The sequence below is a fragment of the Malaclemys terrapin genome, chromosome 5 (genome assembly GCF_027887155.1).
Source record: "Malaclemys terrapin pileata isolate rMalTer1 chromosome 5, rMalTer1.hap1, whole genome shotgun sequence".
Lineage (NCBI taxonomy): Eukaryota > Metazoa > Chordata > Testudines > Emydidae > Malaclemys > Malaclemys terrapin.
In genome coordinates this window covers 86,722,550-86,743,723 of record NC_071509.1, presented here as the reverse complement: position 1 = coordinate 86,743,723, position 21,174 = coordinate 86,722,550, and the positions used below count along the sequence as shown (strand labels likewise).

The 21,174-nt window shown below is 41.8% G+C and overlaps 1 protein-coding gene across 2 annotated transcripts in view; it reads left to right on the top strand.

The window, feature by feature from the left end:
* Positions 1-18,524, top strand: part of EDNRA (endothelin receptor type A) — a 41,358-nt gene extending 22,834 nt beyond the window's left edge. For both annotated transcript variants that reach the window (XM_054031013.1, XM_054031012.1), the window contains exons 3-8: positions 965-1,092; positions 9,385-9,583; positions 12,505-12,657; positions 14,557-14,690; positions 15,142-15,250; positions 17,524-18,524. In XM_054031013.1, coding sequence (XP_053886988.1) covers positions 965-1,092; positions 9,385-9,583; positions 12,505-12,657; positions 14,557-14,690; positions 15,142-15,250; positions 17,524-17,664 — 864 coding nt within the window. In that variant the 3' untranslated portion in view covers positions 17,665-18,524. The remainder of the gene's footprint in view (positions 1-964; positions 1,093-9,384; positions 9,584-12,504; positions 12,658-14,556; positions 14,691-15,141; positions 15,251-17,523) is intronic.
* The last annotated feature ends 2,650 nt before the right edge of the window (positions 18,525-21,174 follow it).

Here is a 21,174-nt window from a genome sequence, read left to right as displayed (position 1 = left end):
GCATATACTCACTTACAACTGCCTGTCTATTGTCACCTACCACAGCCCACCTGGGGGATGTCTGCCCTTTAAAATATAACATGGTACAAATTGTATACATGTAATAATAATCTTTCCACAGGTTTCATAATCCAGCATCCAAAACTGTCACAAGTGGTAAATTTACAATGATAAGAATCTGTTTGTGTGCAACAATGAGAATTAGACTCTTAAGTGTCCCATTATTAGGTGGGAGTCATGCCTTGAATGCTAGACTCTGGGCCAAATTCAGCCGTGGTGAAAGCAGACACATGGGGTTTGGTCCAGCTTATGCCAAGCAGGGCCGGCTTTAGGCCGATTCCACCGATTACCCGGAATCGGGCCCCACCTAAGAGGACCCCGCACCTTAGGCGCCTTTTTAAATTGTAAATTTTTTTTACTCACCCAGCGGCTGTCTGCTCCGGGTCTTCGGTGGCACTTCGGTGGTGGGGGTACGCTCTGGGTCTTCAGCAGCATTTCAGTGGCGGGGGGTCCTTCAGTGCCATGGAAGACGCGGAGCGGACCTCCCACCGCCAAAGTGCTGCCGAAGACCGGGACCACTGCTGGGTATTCAAATGGGGCCCCGCAGGTCCTAAAGCCGGCCCTGATGCCAGGGTAGGGTTGACTTTGATTTTCTGTGTGCATAACAGTGGCTGAAGCATTTTAGGAAAGGCTCCTTTAACAGTGAAACTGTTACTACCTCAGTTGGAGAGGATCAATACATCCTCCCACTACTTATGTTTAAACACTCTCCTTAATTCTGCCATGTTTCTACGGCAGCAGAATTACCTCCCAGTTTCATTCATTACCAAGAGAATTGCTTAAACATGAAGAATTTGGGACTATTAGGGCTGGATCCGAAGATAGGTCATGATTACAGTTTGTTACATATTCACGGTCTACATTATCATTCAAAGTTTCTGATTATCTTATGTCCTTTCTTTAGCTTCATGCTCAGCGGTGGCCATTTGAGGATTCTAATTTCGGGCTGTTTCTTTGCAAATTCCTCCCCTTTATACAGAAGGCATCAGTGGGCATCACAGTCCTCAATCTCTGTGCCCTTAGTGTGGACAGGTATAGTATCTCTCATCCTTTTGTTGGACACTCTTCTTTGAGACTTCTCACTTGTGCTTGTTCTAGAACTGAGAGCCTTATACCACAGGTATAAGTGCATATCTTAACAGTGCATCTTGTTCATACTCTCAAAAACATATAGGATTCAGTTTTACTGTTAGGATTTGTTGTATGGCAAGTTTTAGTCTTTTTTGAAAATGTATGTATTAAAATCCCTATTTTTCCTCATTCAAAGGACAAATAGCTTTCTAGGCGCAAGTCATTGTGGGCAATGATCTAAAAGCACAGCACAGGGGCCAAAGAATCTCTGTGTTCTAATCCTGGCTGGCACTTACTTTCTTTGTAGCCATGGACAAATCACTCATGCCCAAATTTTCAAACCTGAATGCCTAAGCTCAAGAACCTACATCAATATGTAGGTCCCTAAATAAAAGTGTCCTTATTTTTAGGGGTGCACTCAAAGAGCATTCAGTGCTCCTACTGATGTTAGTAGATGTCCCATTGACTTAAATAAAGTGGGCCTGATTTTCAAACGTGTTGAAGTCAGTGGAAGATCCAAGTGCATCTCTGAAACTCAGGGCACTTTTATGTAAGTATTTAACTTTAGACACCCTCATTTGAAAATGTTGGTATTAACCTCTCTGGGTCAGTTCCTGATTTCACTGGAGTTAATTGAGATTTACTCTGGTGCAACTGAAATTTGAATCTGACCTTACATGTCTGTTTGCCCCCAACATATTCCCTGCAAATATTTACTATAGTAGTGTGAGGTGCTAAATAATGTATCATTGGCAAAGCATATAAAATGCGGATAACAATACCCTTGGGAGGAATGTTAAGCGTTGAGAACTAACAAGATACAGTAACTCCTCAATTAAAGTCATCCCGATTAACGTTGTTACGTTGCCGATCAATTAGAGAACATGCTCGTTTAAAGTTGTGCAATGCTCCCTTATAACGTTGTTTGGCAGCCACCTACTTTGTCCACTGCTTGCAGAAAGAGCAGCCTGTTGGAGCTAGCTGGTGGGGGCTTGGAACCTGGGTGGACCAGCAGCCCCCATATCAGCTCCCGTCTCCCCTAAGTTCCCTGTGCAGCAGCCACCCAGCAGGCTATCAACTGCTGGCAGTTCAGCTGTCCCTCCCACCACTGCCATATGCTGCTCCTGCCCTCTGCCTTGGAGCTGCTCCTGGGAGCCTCCTGCTTGCTGTGCGGGGGGGGGGGGGAGCAAAGGGAGGCTAATATCAGGGTGTCCCCATTCCCCCTGCTCCTGCCCCTCCTTGCCCATCTCCATAAAGCAGGGGGAGGACATGACAGGGCTCAACTTGCTGATCTACTTAAAAAGGCAATGTACTTAGAGTGGGGTCAACATACTTAAAGGGATAATGCGCATCTCTCTCTCACACACAGGGGGTGTGTCTGTCTGCCATGCTGTCTCCCCTCCCTCCATTTGCGCTGCCTTGTAGAGTATGAGGCTTCATTAACAACAATGTGTTAACCCTTGAGGGCTCAGCCGAGTGCTAGATTTAGCAGTAAGGCATTCCCTGGAAAAGATCCCACCCTCTTCCACCCTCCTACTTCACCACCCCAACCAAGCTTCACAATCATCATTTCTGTGTACAGTACTAAATAGTTTGTTTAAAACTTATTCCGTGTGTGTGTGTATGTGTGTGTGTGTGTATATATATATATATATAGTCTTTTGTCTGGTGAAAAAAATTTCCCTGGAACCTAACCCCCCAATTTACATTAATTCTTATGGGGAAACTGGATTCTCTTAACATCGTTTTGCTTAAAGTTTCATTTTTCAGGAACATAACTACAACATTAAGCGAGGAGTTACAGTACTGATTCTAATCACACACTAGCTTTATACTTCAATAGAAATAGCATAGGGTTATTTTGGTGATTAATTAGTTAATGTTTGTAAAGTATTATATATGTGATAATTAACTACAATGAACTTACTCCCAATTTACTGCAGTATTAGTGAGAGTAGCGTGGGGCCCCGTGGGATTGCACTGGTCAGAATTTATCCCATAAACTATACATTCCACATATGTTGTTGATGTAGGATCTGTTCCTTAGAGCACTCTCTCACGATCTCACATTTCTACTTCAAAGTTTTACACTGAGGCAAATATCATTCCCACATCTTTTGGGAGATAAAATTATTTTTCCCGTGCTCAGACCCAGTATTTGGATGGAGTTTTAAGTTTTTCAGTTTTGGGGTGCAGTTAAAGAAATATGAGGTAATAGCGCAATGTTATGTTCCACTTCAGATACAGATACTACTAAATTACCCTTGCTGATTGTGGATTATGTAAATTTTTAATTGTGCATCTTGTTTTCCATGGTGCAAAACTAAGCCAACGTAGTTTTTGGAAGTGCTGCTTTAAGCTTGGCATCACTGCATTAACACAACATCATTTCTTATATTTGTGGACAAATTGTGTATCAAAGTTATCAACATTTTCAACTAGAACTTGTGAAAGTAAAGCAGAGAACAAAATAAGTATGTGTTACATAAGTAAAAGTTTCATTTGTTATTGCCAAATTAATTGGTCTTATTGTGCAAAGCACAGAAACATGGGTTGGAAGTAAAATAACAGTATTCATAAACAACTATTATCATCTTGCTATCAAAGATGATTGGACATCTTTTGTCATTCAAAATAACAAATTTATATGTAAAAATGGATCATGGGTTGTTTGTTATGAACTTCCAAATTAGTGTTAGCAGCAGAAAGAATTTTAGAATTGTTGAAACCACATAGCAAGCTACATGAATATATTCCAGTAAAATATGACCAATTAGCCCTGTAAATTACCAAAACAAGAATCGTTCTTATTTTTCATAGGTAACAAGCTAAAAAAAAAAAACCCTCCAAACTCTTTTGTCATATTAAAAGCCTTGTTAAAATACAAAATAAATCTGAGATCTTACTGGAAAAGAAGTCTGAACACTGATTCAAACTCCAGAGAAATTCTATCTGAAAGGGAAGCCAAGACAAAGCATTGCTGCTTTATCTACTACTTCTCTAGAGAAATAGGTAATTAAATATCTGGAAAAGTTATACATGGTCATTAATAAAACAGCTTTGTTTTATGCTTCAAGCCCCACAGTTGGTGTCAATTACACATATATCCTTGACTTCAAATGGCAGAACTTAATCAGAAAAACCCAGTGTTCCACATCTTTGGACACTGTTGCTCCTCTAATCATCTTTTGTGGATGTTAACCCTGATTTAGGAACCATAAGTTTGCTCCTTTTTGCAAGGATTGTCCCTGCCTTTAACTATATCTGTCTATTATGAGACCCTGCCCATTACCCATGCCCACACAGAAACTGGCCTGCATGGATGGTGTACTAAGGTTTAACAGTTTATGCCCCGGGGAACAATGCTGTTCACATGTGGAGAAGGTTTTTAGGGGCTGACAAACAGTGCCACACCAGCCGTTTACCCTTTAAAGGAAATGCACATTTGTTGCAAATCCCTGTCAGGCATTTTTAAATTCTGGTTCATGGTGATGACTACAGTCTGAGTCTTTTCTAAACTGTGCCTGACTGTGACTAAGGCTATGTCTACAGTACTGCCTAATGATGGGAAAACTTAGGTCACTAAGGGTTTTCTTTTTTCCCACTGAGTTTTTTACTCTTGCTCATGTCCCAGACAATGATTGTAAGGTGAAGGGTAAAGGTAAGGATCTTATCCCGTATGTGTAAGGTCTCATTTAGCATTTGTTGCATACTGTACTGTGTGGAACTCACTCCAGATGATATGCTTTCATCTGGTAGCCCAGTTTTCAGTATCTCTACAGAAGGGTAAGATCATGCCAATAAACCACAGCACTGAGTGGTCGCCATAAATATCCTCCCAGCCACCACCCACTGGCTGCAGCTGAGCTGGCTTTTCCAGTGAGCAGTCATTGCAGTCTCTTCCCAAAAAGAACAGATCAGTAGCAGGGGAACCAGTGTGGTTTAGTGGAGTTAGCATAGGAATGAAAGCAAGGGAGTATTTGTACTCTAAATTTTATTCTGACAATAACTTGTTCTTTGTCCTTGGTCAAATGACTTCCCCTTTCTGCATTAGTTTCCCCTTCTGTAAAAGGGGATGGTAGTACTTTACTACTATAGGGTTGTTGTGATGATTACATAATGTTTGTTAACCTCTATATAAACAGAGGAGTAGTCAGTAGGAGCAGATAGATGATTTTACCTCTGTATTCAGCATTGGTGAGACCGATACGGGAATACTGCATACAGTTCTGATGTCCACTTTTCAAAAAATTGGAGAGGGTGCAGGAAAAACACACAAAAATAATTTAAAGCCTGGGGGAAAAGCCTTCCACTGAGACACTTAAAAACCTCTGTCGGTTCAGTTTATCAAACAGAAAATTGAGAATGACTTGATTACAGTGTACAAGTACCTCTGCAGGAAGAAAATACCGGATACTAAAGTGCTCTTCATTCTAGTGGAGGAAGGCATAAGAACCAATGGCTGGAAGATTAAGTGAGGCAAATTCCAATCAAAAATAAGTCACGCATTTTTAACAATGAGGGTGATTAACCATTGGAACAACCTGCCAAGGATAGTGGTGGATTCTCCATCTCCTGATGTCTTCAAATCAAGACGGGATGCTTTTTTTGGAGCATATACCCAAACACAAACTATTGGGCTCAATGCAGGGGTACCCAGCTAAGTTCCCTGTAAGCTGTGCGGCTGCGCAGCTGTGCAGCAGCCTATTAAGTGCCACACAGGCGCTCAGGGAAACCACCCAGTCAGGACCTGCTGTGGCCGGGGGAGGGGCGGCCCAAACCCAATCCTGGCCCAGACCTGACATGGCCAGGGGAGGGGGCGCGTATCCCGCGGTCCCAGCCCCAGAGCTGTCATGGCGGGGAGAGCCCTGAGCCTCCACCCACACTCTGAACCCCTCAACCCCACACCCGCACCATGAATTTTGTTATGTGCACCAATATAAAGGTGATATGTCACACATCACCTCCCTACTGGTGCACATAACAAAATTCATTCCACACGTGTGGAAAAAATTAGAGGGAACACTGCCTGGGTTATATTTAAAGGTCTGTTATATACAGAAGATCAGACTAGATCAGGAGTGGGCACGGGAGGGAGCCAGGGGTGCAGGCTCTGGGCGGTGCTTACCTCAAGCAACTTCCAGAAGCAGTGGCATGTCCCCCCTCTGGCTCCTACACAGAGGGGTAGCCAGACCAATGGGAGCTGCGGGGGTTTGGGGTGGGGGTGGTGTGCGGAGCCCCCTGGTTGCCCCTATGCATAGGAGCCGGAGGGGGGTCATGCCTCTACTTCTGGGAGCCGCATGGAGCCACAGCACACGCAGAGTGGGGAAAGCCCTGGACCCTGCTCCTCAGCAGGAGCTCAAGGGCCGGATGTCTGAAGGGCCGGATGGAGCCCCTGGGCCATAGTTTACCCAAATACATGCCAAATAGTAGGGAGGACTGGTTACAGGCAATGAAGACCAAGTGAGGATAAATAATTAAGACTGTATAGAGTAAAAGAAAGTAGAGAGAACAGGAGAAGGACAGCAAGGGATGGACACAATATGATATAGGAGCAAGCAAGTGGGTAAACAACATAATAGGAAAGCTAAAGCTTGAAAAGAAAGAAGACGGAGCTTTGCAAAGAATAGAGAAAATAACAAATGCAGAAAAAAAGAAAAAAATCTGGAAATGAATAGAATATGTTAGACATTGATGGCAAGAAAAGGAAAATGAAAAGAAAAAGAAAAGTCAGAAAACACACACATGGCTTTTAGGTTGGGGAATTGAATGCAATGTATTATGCTCCTTTGTTTTATTATACTTCCCTGATATACATACTATATTTCTGTAAGTTTGAAGGAATAAAACTCTGCAACATTTTTACACTCCTAATTATAGGCCGTTGGGGGCTAGACAAAGATCCTTTGTATTAAATAGTTCACAGTACACACACTTGTAAAATTACAGTACACTATTTTACTGAAGTTATCTTTGTACCAATTGAGTACAGCTGACCATATAATTTCTGTATGAAAATTCAACAAATTCTGATAATCAAATTATTAAATTTATTCTTTATTTGAAATTATTCAAATTCAATAAATAATTCTTGATCTGATGAGAAATTTGAATTGTGAGCTGCAAAAATCACAACTGAATATGCAGGACCCAATTCTCCACTGCCCTCCCTCTTGTACAGTGATTTACAGCTGTGCAAAAAGGTTGTAAAACATGATCAATTCTGAATAATAGTTTACTTTGCACAAGTGTAAATGACTGCACAAAGTGTAGGGAAGTAGAGAATTAGGTTCACAACTTGCAATTCACTCAATTACAAAAGTTACATGAGTAACTAACAGCACGAACTTCAGATAGCGTACTTGACTGTAATTTGCAGTTCACAGTTACATACAGTATTAGTTATATATATAATCAATTGGGGAACTGAAATAATATCACATGACTTATGTAACTGAATGAGAATTTTACAAACATATAATTCAAAGTTCAGTTTCTATTAATATTCATGTACATGTGCTGAAATGCTCCCTCTATGGATATTCCTGCTAATAAAATTCAAGCACTTTAAATTTTTTCACAAAGCAACACTGAAAAGGGTCAAAGATATGATCAAACAAACTTGATTTTGAAAGTGAATAAATATTATGGCAAAATTTCTTTGGCTATTCAGTCAGCTCTGTTACCGAGGGTAATTTCCTAAATCATTCAAATACAGTTTGCTCAGTTAGATGATCTTATAGCTTTGTCTCATATGCCCTCCAGGGACTGAGCAATCACCTAAACTCTTAAGGCATTCTCAGAGCATAGGAATACATTTCAAATAAGGTTTTTTTGAGTTTTTCTTTTGTTTTTCCCCCTGCAAGTCTAAAATGGCCTATTTTGTTTTAATATCTTGAAGAGCTTATATAACTTAAGACTAAGAGCCTTTCCCCAGCATGTCTTGCAAGTATGCTGTATGAGCCTGTAGTATACACCAGAGAGAGATATTCTAGTCTGTATTCTATTAAAGTGATGAAAAACTGAGCACTTTGCACCTTCCACTTTTATATTCTCTGCTATTATTCTACAGTCCTGCCATCCAATAGTTTTCCTCTGAGAGTAAGGGCCCAATCCTGCATCCATTGATTCAGTCTATTTCCCAAACATCTTTGCTGTATGAGACTGAATTCATAAGTCCACCATCACATTAATGAGATTGTACATGGAACTTCCACCAGGCCCTACAATGACTAACAACATCTCCCATTGGTATTTTTACTGTTTCAGTGGGCCCATATTCATATTGTACATAACTATTGTGTAAGGAGTTGGACAGTATTTCTAGGATTCCTATTTTGTTTTCCAAACTTCAGAAAAATACTTCTTCAACAGACAGTATGAAAAACCTATACCTCCCCATCTGGAATTACTATACTATATTTATTTATTACTATTTTGGGGAAGTAAACAAACAAATTAAGTATAAACAGTTTGCAAAGTGGAACTGAATAGATTAAAGAATTCTGCCCACCGGGCCACTTTAGATTATTACAGGGGGACAATATACTGTTGCTGCCAGAGAACCACAGCCTGTTTCTGAAAAGTACTGGTAACCTCTTTATTTTTAAATGGATAACATTATGGAAAAAAGTGTACTGTTTTTAGCATGGATTTTATTTTCAAACTTTCTTACCCTGTGCTTCAGTTTCTCATAGGAAAAGTGATGTAGGTACTGAGACTGAATTGATATGCTGTCAATAGCACTATCTAGCACCCTTACTATTTGTATTCTGAGGCCAGGCTAGAAATTGCCCCATACTATAAAATCCTGTATTTTTAGCATTTAAAATAAATGGAAGATTGCACTTTAAGCCGAGTAAACAAAACACACATGTTTTCCTGCTTGTAATTGGTTTTGTTTTGGGGTTTTTTTCAGTACTTTAGTCTATGAAGATTGACAACCCTACTCTGGGTATAAAATATTAGTTAACTGCCTGCAGATACAGTGCTGCCCTATGTAAATATTTGCATCCAGCTGTCTACCACCAGCCTCCTGATCTGTTCCACAATGCTGCTGGTGGCATTATGGGTGGTAGGTTTCCTGGATGAGTAGGGTCCTCTGTTATCACTTAGGTAACACAGATCTAAGGCTGCCACTCTGAGGGAGTTTAAGGAATCTAGAACCATCCCTGATATGTTAAGACAACCCAAGAGCTCTAAATCTTAATAAAGAAAATAGGTTGGAATGTCATGCTTATCTCTTTATTTTAGGTACAGAGCAGTTGCCTCCTGGAGTCGTGTTCAGGGAATTGGTGTCCCCATGATCACTGCTATTGAAATTTTCTCCATTTGGATTCTCTCCTTTATACTGGCTATTCCAGAAGCAATCGGTTTTGTCATGATATCTTTCAGATACAAAGATGAAAATCATATTACCTGCATGCTTAATGCTACAAACAAGTTTATGATGGTATGTATAATATTCAAGTAATCAAAGTTCCTTCTTTTGCAATCAACAGTTTAGAATATAGATTCTTGCAGGATGTGAGACTGAAGAGTGAAACAAAGCTTTATTTATCCATTAAAGTTTGAGACTCATACAAAAGTAGATTAACTAGAATAGGGAACTTCAATTTTAGTCATGAGTCCCCATATTCAGCCACAGCTAATAAAAGTAAATCTGATCTTAAAGCATTATCCTTTGAAAGACCTGAACGACTCATGTGAGGACATGAATCCCAGGAGGCTGAGAGCATTAGGAAACATGTTTAAAATGCACATTTCCTGTAGAAAACTAGTTCCACGTGGACTTACAAGGCAAACAAAAGGATGCCTATTTTTCTTAAATCAGCCCAGTTTTGTACTTTGATGTAAGCTTCTTGCAGCTCAGATTCCTTAATTAATCATTTACAGACATCTTGCTGTAGGTTTTATAAGTAAGTGCTGCATACAGAGTCTACAAGTTGGTCAAGGATGTGGGTGTATTTTTTGTTGTTCATTTGAACTTTTCTTTATCACACTCATGTAGTCCTCATGGGAGTTTTAGAAAGTGAGGTGTTCCTTTTCAGCACAGAACAGGTCCACCATGGGTAACAGCAGTGCAAGTTTCCCTACATTCCCCTACCAAGATGCTTCAAGCATGATCTGGAGGAACATCCTGTAGCAGGGAAAATAATTATCTCTGTGTGTGTCTTCTCAGTCCTTGTCTCTCTGCCAACAAGGAGGCAAATGGCAATCTCCACCTGCCCAGCCCAGGCAGCAAAAATTTTAAAATGTGAGGCTTGACTCTCTTTTGGGTTTCTGCTACCAGAATCCAGGCTGTGCATCCCTAGTGGTAGAACTTCTGCCCACAGAGAATACAGCTATGCAAAGAGCCCACCACCCCTCCTCCACGTGGTGATGATGAGAAAAGAGCCAACCAATACAATTCAGAAAGTCAGCTGGGGAGGGGGTTTGGCCAATGCACTAAGGGTGTGTGCTGATTCATCATATGCCCTGAGTGGCTTTTCTAGGTGTGCTCCTATGAAGTCCCATCTGTAACGTAAAGTTGTTCCCCTGAGACGTCCTCCTGAACTATCTCCTTTACTCCTCCCTCCCAATATCACCTCTCAGATCTCAGTTCTGGACTTTATCTGTGCAACAGGAGAAGGAGTAAGTTCACTGAAGTTTGACCTGGTTATATCCTAGCTAGTGGGGAGGTCCATTGGAAATTGGGTGCACTGGGCTTTAAAACCCTACTTAAGACCCAAAATCATTCTAGAGGAGAGGTGCTATTGGGCCCAGTTCTGAAAATCTTATCCTGAGTAGTACTTTCTTACTAACAGTCCCACTGGCTTCAATGGGAATATTTGTGTGATAGTCAACATGTATAAAGGTTTCAGAATCAGGCCTATGACCAGTGGTCCCTCCTTTCCTTCTACCTGTGCAGAGAGAAAGCTTTTCCTTGGTAACTTATGTTTTCTCTCATGTAACCCATGGCTGTACTGATGGAGTGCATAAAAAATCAACCTCATTAAATGGACGTCAATTAATCTGGAATATAGCTTTGATTTTGTTCCTTTTCAGAAGCTGAGCACTATTCAGAAATATACGTAAACAAGATCTCAGACCTCTGACTTCTTTCTACAGTAGTTAAGAGACACATAATCCTCCATTATTAACATCTGATATTTTGGTGCGGGAACTGTGATGTTACAAGTAAGATCATATCCGTTAGGAATAAACAAGCTAGGGGAAAGTGTTTGAGAAAGAAGGGGGTGGTCCCATTTTACACACATCCAGCTCAGTGACTAATAACCTAGAGACAGGAAGCATTTAAAATGTCATATTTCAATGGAGAGTTTTGGTTATTAAAACAGCTCTTCTTTAAAAAGGAAAAATAGAATACAGCATGTCCTCAAGTGTGCAAATATAGCTGCCAACAGAGGAATAAAATTGTAAATGTTTTGTCAAATGTAATATGCCTCCTAAATCACTACCAGCAGTTTAACTGCACATAGGAAAATACTGAGAAATTATTGTTGGGCCTGATTTCCTGTCATGAAAGTCACATAGCGCACGTACCAGGTAAATAAAGGGTTAAAACTAACCAGACAGCTGAAGCCATTGGAAGCAGCCAATCTTAAGCTTCATATTTTCCAGACAAGCACACATTAAGTGGCCTCTATCTGCCTACTATATAAGCACACCAACTAGTAATCTATCCACTGATAGCAGAGGATGATTACACTTACAAGACATTTTTAACCTGCCCATTTTGGAATCCAAAACAGTTTACAGGAGCCTTAAAAGGTAAATGACTTTTGCTGAGAAAGGCTCTTATCAAGACTTGTTATCCTAGAGGTTTAATATGCAGTTTAGTGTTTGAGTTATTATTGGGACTTAGGAGTCAACCTGCAGCTTGTTTCAATTTGGCAAGTCAGTTGTGTGGTGTTGAGCACTGGTTTACATGAATGAGCATAAATACCCAGCAAGCACTTCCTCAAGCAGCAATTTCCAACCCAAGACAGATTGTAACTTTGTAACTTATAACTATTTAGTTTAATATAAGGGATAAGTTTAGTCACACCATTATGGAGATTATACTACAGGTTTATTACTAATTCAAACCCTTTAAAACTTTGGGCTAATTAACAAGTGATGGTAAATCAGGAGTAGGAATTAGATATATTTATCTTGTTCCCTGAGAAATGTCTTGATGATGCCTTCTGCAAACAGTCAGAATCCTACTCCACCACAAACACATCTTAGAAGGAACAAGAATGCACAAAGTTCACTCCACTTAATAGGCTCAGAAGAACCACTATCAACCACCACATGTTCCGTTATATATCTGTTGTCCGTTGCATTGCATTTGGAGAGAATTCATTCTCTTTTTTCTCTCATTTTCAGTTTTACAAAAACGCAAAGGATTGGTGGCTGTTTGGATTTTATTTCTGTGTGCCACTAGCATGTACTGCTGTCTTTTACACACTAATGACTTGTGAAATGTTAAACAGAAGGAACAGCAATTTGAGAATTGCCCTCAGCGAACATCTTAAGCAGGTAAATATTAGGGAATCCAAGGTCGGGAAAACACTGCTGCTGTGTCTGCAAGTTGGTTTATAAACATTTCAAAACAGGTTTTAATAAAATAAATTCCAGAAATAGAAAGTGAGGCTACTGGTGACTTCTGACCTTGAGGTATTCAACCAAACCCAGAACACAAGAGTAATTTATAGAATAGGTAGATATTGGAGACTGTATGTTCAAGAGCCTAAACAGTGTTTATTTCCTTTCCTAAGAAAGTGTGAGAGTCTTGCTCACCCACTCTTTAACCTTAAATCTCTACTGGCTAAATTCCTTGGAATGCTGCTACAAAGATTTGGCAAAAATTGGCAAAATGATCTCTAGTTCTTTTCAAGAAATGTAAAGTATTCAGCTGTAGCTAAAGTGGAAAGGACCAGCAGAGCTTTATGTTTTCTGAATTTTTACCCCTAAACATAAAGCTCTGCTGGTCCTTTCCACTTTAGCTACAGCTGAATACTTTACATATCTTGAAAAGAGCTAGAGATCATGCATCCTAGTTATAAACACTTTGGCCTTGTCTATACTAGACTTTTTGAAGAAATCAAACCTTTGTTGTACTGGCAGAAACAGTAAGAGCACTAGTGTAGACAGGGTTCAGGCCGCCATCAGCATTTTTGCCACTCTCTCATCTACACCTACTCTGAACAGTTTTAGATAGTGCTAAAAACATCAATGTCTTGTTTACATTGATGCTCCCATCATTGCAACCATGAGTGGCAAAAAGAAGTCTAGTGTAAACACTGATTACGGTGCAAAGTCACTCACAGTAATATCAGACCGTACTTTGCTTGGTTTGCAGCTCTTTTCTATATTACCTTCTGGACTGTGGTTTTAAAACCTTTAGCCAAGTCCCTGCAATTAAGGTCTGAAAGGAGGCTACAATTACTACCTCACCCCCTCAAATCCTAACCTTCTGTCTACAGCTGTGAATGACCCTTTAAAGGCTGTACCTGTGCAGTCTCACTGCACAAGGGTGAGTCCTAGGGTTTTTACCCCATTCATAATACAAAGTGAGCTCTATGAGAGTGTTCTCCACAGCTGTGCTTGAAAGGGAATAGAGCCAGAGTCAGGTGGGCCAAAGGAGAGACTAAATCCTCCACCATGCAGATGCTCCAGTCCTTACCCACATGGGGCAAGTGGCTTTAGGACCCCAGAGTCCACTCCAGCCATTAGAAATAGAAGTGTGTGGGGAGGACTCCTCCCACTACTTTCCCCTTGCTGTGATCTCCAAAGCCCAGCCAAGGTGGATTTGTGCCTCAGTTTATAAAAAAGTGTCTTTTTAATTATCATTTTTGCTCTCTCACTTTCTCCCCTTCCTCACACAGCCTCCTCCACATTAATGCTTAATTGTGCTCCTGGCTGCAGCAGCCCCATTCTTAGCACAGAAGTCAAAGTTACATCAGATTTCATATTTTGATAACTGCTATTAAAAGAAAGAAGCAATAATAATATTAAGTCATATTAGGAGATTAACTGGAGTAATGTGGCTGAAAATTGTAACAACATTGGCTTACCCTCCATGTTATATTCCAGTGGCAGCTGCAGAGGCAACAACTATATTCTGAACCCCCCCCCCACACACACACACACATACAATTCCTTTCACTAACCCACCCACACCTGTTGGACAGGACATGTGCATTGACAAGACTCAGGTGAAACCTTCTGTAAAGGCCTGAGCCTGTAGTCTGCTCATGAAAAGCTCCCCCTCAATTTAATAGTTGTTCCTGAATAAACATGAGTTTTGCAGGAGCAATCTTAAGTGCATGCTTTTATCTAGACTGCCTATTTTTGTGCTGCTATCACTTCCCTGCCCTTATGTAGCAATGTGACTGACATGTATCAGTAATCTTTTTACTTGCTTTCTTCCTTCAGCGTCGAGAAGTTGCAAAGACAGTTTTCTGTCTGGTAGTGATTTTTGCCCTTTGCTGGTTTCCTCTCCATTTGAGCCGAATTTTGAAGAAAATGGTATACAATGAAAGGGACCCTAACAGATGTGAACTGCTCAGGTACTGTATCTTCTTACCTCAACCATTTAGAATGAAAAAATATAGGGTGATATGTTACCTAGAGTTTAATGTGATTGTTCATGCAGCTGTGAGAACTGGTAACTTAACCTGTCAGAGCCAGACACTAGAAGATTATAAGTGCTGACTCTTCCATTTTCTGATCCTTCCATTATATCCTTCAGTTTTAGGGGATTCCATTCCAATGAGGTTTCATGATAGAGCAGAATTTGGACCATTGCCATTATGTTCACCTTCTTCTCATTTTTCCAAACTGGACGGTCTGACTAGTTATTTCAGACAGGCCTTTGCGGATACATTGCCTATGCTAGAAGATCAGTATAGACCGTAGAGAATTGGCCTATACATCAGAGAAGAGTATCCATGTGCTATGCTTGTGCCCTTACAATGTGTAAAGAGTTGTAATTATTTTACTTTCTCTTTTGTTGTCTAGTTTCCTGTTGCCACTGGATTACATCAGCATTAACCTGGCAACCATGAACTCTTGTATAAACCCCATAGCTCTCTATTTTGTGAGCAAGAAGTTTAAAAACTGTTTCCAGGTAAGACTTCTAGCATGAGACATTTTTATGTAGCTGTCCCGCAGACATGCTCCATTAAAGTACTTAATGATGATATAGGTATTTATAAAGTTTAAGGAAGAGCATGTAAAGATATGAAGTTATCTAATTTATTAGCTAGAAGGTCACATAGCACACATACCAGACTGAGAGCTGAAACTATCCAGGCAGTGTAGATACTAAACCAGTATAATAGAATTTTGACAAACTCCACCAAGTCAAACATTCAGTGATCTATGCATGTACATCTTAGATACTATCTACCCACTTAATGCGCATACATGGAGTGGAATTCATTTGATCATATTTCTCCCAATATTAGCATCTACTCAGAATGATGAATATGTCTGGCAGAAATCCTAATCTGCCTGTGATCAGGAAATCACACTTTGGCTCAAATTTTCAACTTTGGAAGCCCAAAGTTAGGAAACTAAATCCAAACTCTGGAAGTTAAATAAAGTGGAATGGCTTTCAGAATTGTTGGACAGCTGTATAGTCCATTTTTCACATGAACTCAAAATGGACACCTGAAAATTTAGGGCTAAAGTAACCTCCTTTACTTATCACACTGTACCTCCAGATTGCTGTTGTTGGTGCTTCCTAAAGTATCCATTCACAACAAAAGTAGTAAAGTGAGAGAGAAGATGAGAGTGAAGAGCAGAGTAGACTGAAGTAGAATGCGGGGGGAGGGGACTGTGAAACCAGCTGACCCTTCAAAATATAGTTTCCTTAGCTGTTAGGATTATATGCAAAGGAAAGAAAGCAAACCCGCCAATGTGTGACACAAGCCAATGAATCACGTGACAAATGGTTACAATGTGGAACACCTGTGTTTTGTTCAGCATTGCATGCACTAATTTAGAGGGTTTTTTAGGATATTTCCAGGGCCAGCTCTAGGCACCAGCATTCCAAGCATGTGCTTGGGGCGGCACTCTTCAAGGGGGCGACATTCCGGCCCTTTGAGCGGCATTCCAGCTTTTTTTTTTTTTTTTTTTTTGCTTGGGGCGGCAAAATACCTGGAGCTGGCCCTGGATATTTCCACACTTTATAAATGAAATAAAACCAGGTTTGCAAGCAGTTACAAATTGCAGGGGGCTGAGGGGGCAGTCCCTGCCCAGGATGCTTGGGGACTGGTGGGTTTGTGGAAAGGATCTTTGTCTGGACCTCTCATTGGATACCTGGAGAACTGGGGCTGGAAATAGAGTTGGACCTACCCAGGCTGCCTCCAATATAATTAATTCAGTCCCTCTGCCTGCTCCAGTACAATTAGTTCAGGCCATCCCCCACCCTGTCATACAATTAATTTATGCCTCTCATCCCCTCACTATAACCCACCCCCACATCTCCCATACCAAAAACAATACATTCAGGCCACCCTCCCATATTACAATTAAGTTATCCCCCTACCTGAGTATCAATACCGTTATTTTACATCCCAACCCACAGATACACAATACAATTAACTTAAGTCTAGCTCTGCCTATCTGCAAAACTCTTTTGCTGCTGTGTCCCAGAGAGGTCACTAGTCCTGCTATTGCTGCTGGAATACCAGTCCTCATTCCTCTTCCCTCTCCGGAGCAGAGTCACGAATCCCACCTGCCTAGGATCAGACTTTGTTTTCCATGAGAGGGGAGAGAAAGCCTGAGGGAACAGGTTGTGCTGCTGCACTTTTCAAAAGAGGTAATGGAGCCTCCCAGCCTGTGCAGAATCCAGCATCATAGGCTTGAGTCACCATCCTCACCACTCTCCTGGCTAAAAAAAAAAAAAAGTCTGCTCCTGCTCTTACTCTCTCTGCTTCTTAGAGGGTGGAAGGGATGAAGAAGGAGGGAAAGAAAGGATGAGAATCTAAAGAGGATGAGGATCTCTTTTTTTCCTCACCCCCGCCTGTCTGCTACTACTAGACCTTGTCTTGGAACACTGCCTTAGTTTGCAGAACAGGAAGGGATCATCTGCTGTAGAGTGGAATGCATTACACTTGAGGAGTGTGGTGGGATCTCAACTTGCACACCTTACTCAGGCAAAATTCCCATTCAGTGAAGTGAAAATTTTGCCTAAATAAGGAGTGTAAGGTCAGGCCTTAATTTTGTGTCATAGAGATGGGCAACTACAGAATCACTTGGATTTTTAAGGCCAAACTCTGCCTATGTGCAGCTCCCACTTCTTCACTTGGAATCCCATGCACACGTTTGAAGACAGGATATAGTTTTATAGAGAGTTTCTAGATTTATGTTATTTGGAATCTTTTTTCTTTCCAGTCATGTCTCTGCTGTTGCTGCTACCGATCCAAAAGTCTAGTGACTTCAGTGCCAATGAATGGAACAAGCATTCAGTGGAAAAACCATGAACTAAATAACCACAATACAGATCGAAGCAGCCATAAGGACAGCATAAATTGAGACTGAAGGACACTGAGACCACTTCAGAATCCAGGAGGAAAAAATGTCACATGAAAGCTGTTTAAGAGGGAATCCACTGAGTGTTCCACAAAATATAATCCATTCAGAAGTTCTTTGCCCTTCTACCTAATTTCAGTGGTGATTTAATGGATTGACTATAAATTTAAAGATCTGCAAATTGGGATCCTCTTGACAATGTTGCTGTCTCTGAAAATTACATTCACCTTCTTAATGAAAAATGAAAGACTCACTCAGCACTGTGCAGGATGTTTGCAATCTTTGACCCAAGCAGGAAGTGTCCAGTGTGTACCTGGTACCCAGCAATCTTTTTACTTGATAGTCAATTAGAATTAGTCACCATGGGATTTTCAGAGGATGTTGAATGTGGAATCTGTGAGGATATAGTTTATCTCTGTCTTTCTGCCACTTTTTAAAGGAAACATTTAACTGAGTTAGGGTTACCATTCGTCCGGATTCCCCCGGACATGTCCGGCTTTTTTGAGTTAAAAATAGCGTCCAGGGGGAATTTGTCAATGTCCGGACTTCCCCCCCCCCATGCAGAGCATGCGCGGCTTACAGGGCAGCCTGCCGGATCGTGCCACTCGCATGGGCTCCGGCAGCCAGAGCCCTTCCTTCACTTCCCCCTCCTCTCCCCTGAAACTTGAGACCAGTCCCCTCCTCTCTCTCCCTCCCTCTCCCTCCCTGCATTCCCTCCCTCCGTTCGCCTCGGCCTCCAGCAGTCTGGAGCTCCGACCCTGCTCCCCTCCCCCGCTTCCGAGCACGCTGCTCTGCAGCACAGTAAGGGGGCCAGGGGTCAGAGAAGCGGCAGGGAGGTTCTGGGGTGGGGGGGGTAGTCAAGAGACAGGGAGCAGGGGGGAGGGTTGGATGGGTCAGGAGTTGGGGGGGGCTGTCTGGGGGTTGGGGGTGTAAGGTTTTGGGCAGTCAGGGTACAGGTAGGGGGGGTCTCAGGAGGGAGCAGTTAGGGGACAAGGCACAGGGAGGCTTAGGTAGGGGGTGGGGTTCTGGAGGGCAGTTAGGAGCAGGGGTCCCAGGACGGGGCAGTCAGGGGACAAGGAACGGGGGGGGGGGGGTCGGGAGTTCGGGGGTGGCTTTCTGGAGGGGGTGGATAAGGTTTTGGGCAGTCAGGGTACAGGTAAGAGGTAGGGTCCTGGGGGGCAGTTGGGGGGGGGTCTTAGGAAGGGGCAGTTAGGGGATAAGGAACAGGGAGGCTTAGGTAGGGGGTGGGGTTCTGGAGGGCAGTTAGGAGCAGGGGTCCCAGGAGGGGGCAGTCAGGGGACAGGGAGCAGAGGGGTTTAGATGGGTCAGGAGTTCTGGGGGGGGCTGTCAGAGGGTGGGGGTGTGGATAAGGGTTGGGGCAGTCAGGGGACAGGTAGGGGGTAGGATCCTAGGGGGCCAGTTAGGATGTGGGGAAGGTCTCAGGAGGGGGCAGTCAGGGGACAAGAGGCAGGGAGGCTTAGGGAGGGGGTGGAGTCCTGGGGGGCAGTTAGGGGCAGAGGTCCCAGGAGGGGGCAGTCAGGGGACAAGGAGTGGGGGGGAAGGTTGGGGGTTCTGAGGGGACAGGAAGTGGGAGGGAGTGGAAGGGGCAGGGGCGGGGCTAGAACAGGACGGGGGCGGGGCTCCTCCCGTCCTCTTTTTTGATTGTTGAAATATGGTAACCCTAACTGAGTGGTGAATATATTCTGTATAGAGGTATGTTTAGCATGAATTTTAAAAGCTTTTATTTGGAAATGTGTCAGTCCACACCAGTATTTTATTTACTTAATTTTGCAAAATGAGACAATACATTAGCTGGGAAGTTAGCATTTCACAATTCAAAGATAGGAATAGACCATCTAAAAATAGCACCAACATTAGGCACTTACAGCACAGACTGATACCAAAAGTAGGGTATTATAATGTGCTATTTATTCTAACTCTCTTTACAAAATAAACATATATTTTTCTATATCAGCAAAAGAGCAATCATTTGTAAAAGAGAATCTTGAAGCACATTTATAATTAGCCAGTCATGTTTAGCTCTTAGGTCTGTTATTCTGCAGAGGCTGTATGTGTTTTGGATTTAAGTTGAAGTGGAGTGCAGCAATATCAATGTAACACAGTAACGTGTTACTAAAAGTGTCCAAAACTGTTCTCAGAAGATGGTCACTAAATTACAGCAATGCACAATACTGCTTACAAATTGTGGACCTGAAGTTACAGTCCACTTGAAGGCAAAACTCCTATTGGAAGCCATAGGAGTCGTGCATGCATATTGTCTGAAGGTAGGTGTGTGTGTGTGAGAGAGAGAGATGCTTACAAAGTTCAAACATTTAAAATTAGTTTGATGTTTGTTTTATTGGGGTTATTAACCATATAAATGCAACTGACAATATAATGTATAGATGCTATTGCTCACATACATGTAAACGTGTGACATAACTTTCTCTTTGTTATTGTCAACTTTTTGGTTACATGGCATGAAAATCATTGTCTGGCTGTTACATTTGCTGATTACGTAGCATTTTACTAAATAGTGGAATGAAATATAGCACTATCCTATACAATATTCCTGCTGCAGAAATCTGCCATAAGATTTATAGTATCTGTTTTGCCAGGTTTAAAGGTAATAGCAACAGCTACACAATGTAGTTCTTAACATTCAGTTGTGTTTCAAATGGAAGACATGAGCCTGCACATTATTTACAAAGTCAAAATATTAAGTGACTACAGTGACTTCCACTGCACAATTTCTCAAATGTTTACATGCACAGTGTATACTAAAAAATTGCTCCATAAATTACTTTATGTATTTTGTGTGCTTTTGTCTTTATGGCATATATACATGTGTGTGTATATATACACACATATGAATGTGTGCTAATATATTAAAAACTTAAATATAATCTGACAATGCTCTGTAATGGTCCCAAGAGCATGCTATTGAATGAGACCTGGCTGAATTTCTTTCAAAACAGCCTATCACCCAAACTGTATAAATAATTGGAGGGAACAAATAATGATAATTCTCTGAGAGTTTTGGCATAGTGGAGTTTCTCTGTACTCTGACATCACCAATGCCACAGTGACAGAATGCATTATGATGTGACACAGTTCAACATGAATTGATGTCTCTAGTAAATTCTGTTCTCTTGACCTATACTCCCTCATTTAGGGTGTCTATCCTGCCGTGAGAGATCTAGTTACCCCTGGTGTAGACCAGATCCACGTTAGCTCCAATTTAGCTAGTGTGGCCAACAATTGCAGTGAAGGTATAGCAGAGTGGGCTCTATGAGCTTGTCCATCTCACACTGTTTTCATTTTTATTGTAACTTTGCAACTGTATTATTTGGTTCTCATAGCATTGTGGGATACAGTTTGCATAGGGTTACCATATTTTGTGCCTCCAAATGGAGGACACTCCCCGGGGCCCCGCCCCCGCCCCCAGCCCCGCCCCAACTCCGCCCCCTCCCAAAGTCTCCGCCCCCTCCCCTGCTTCCCGCGAACATTTAA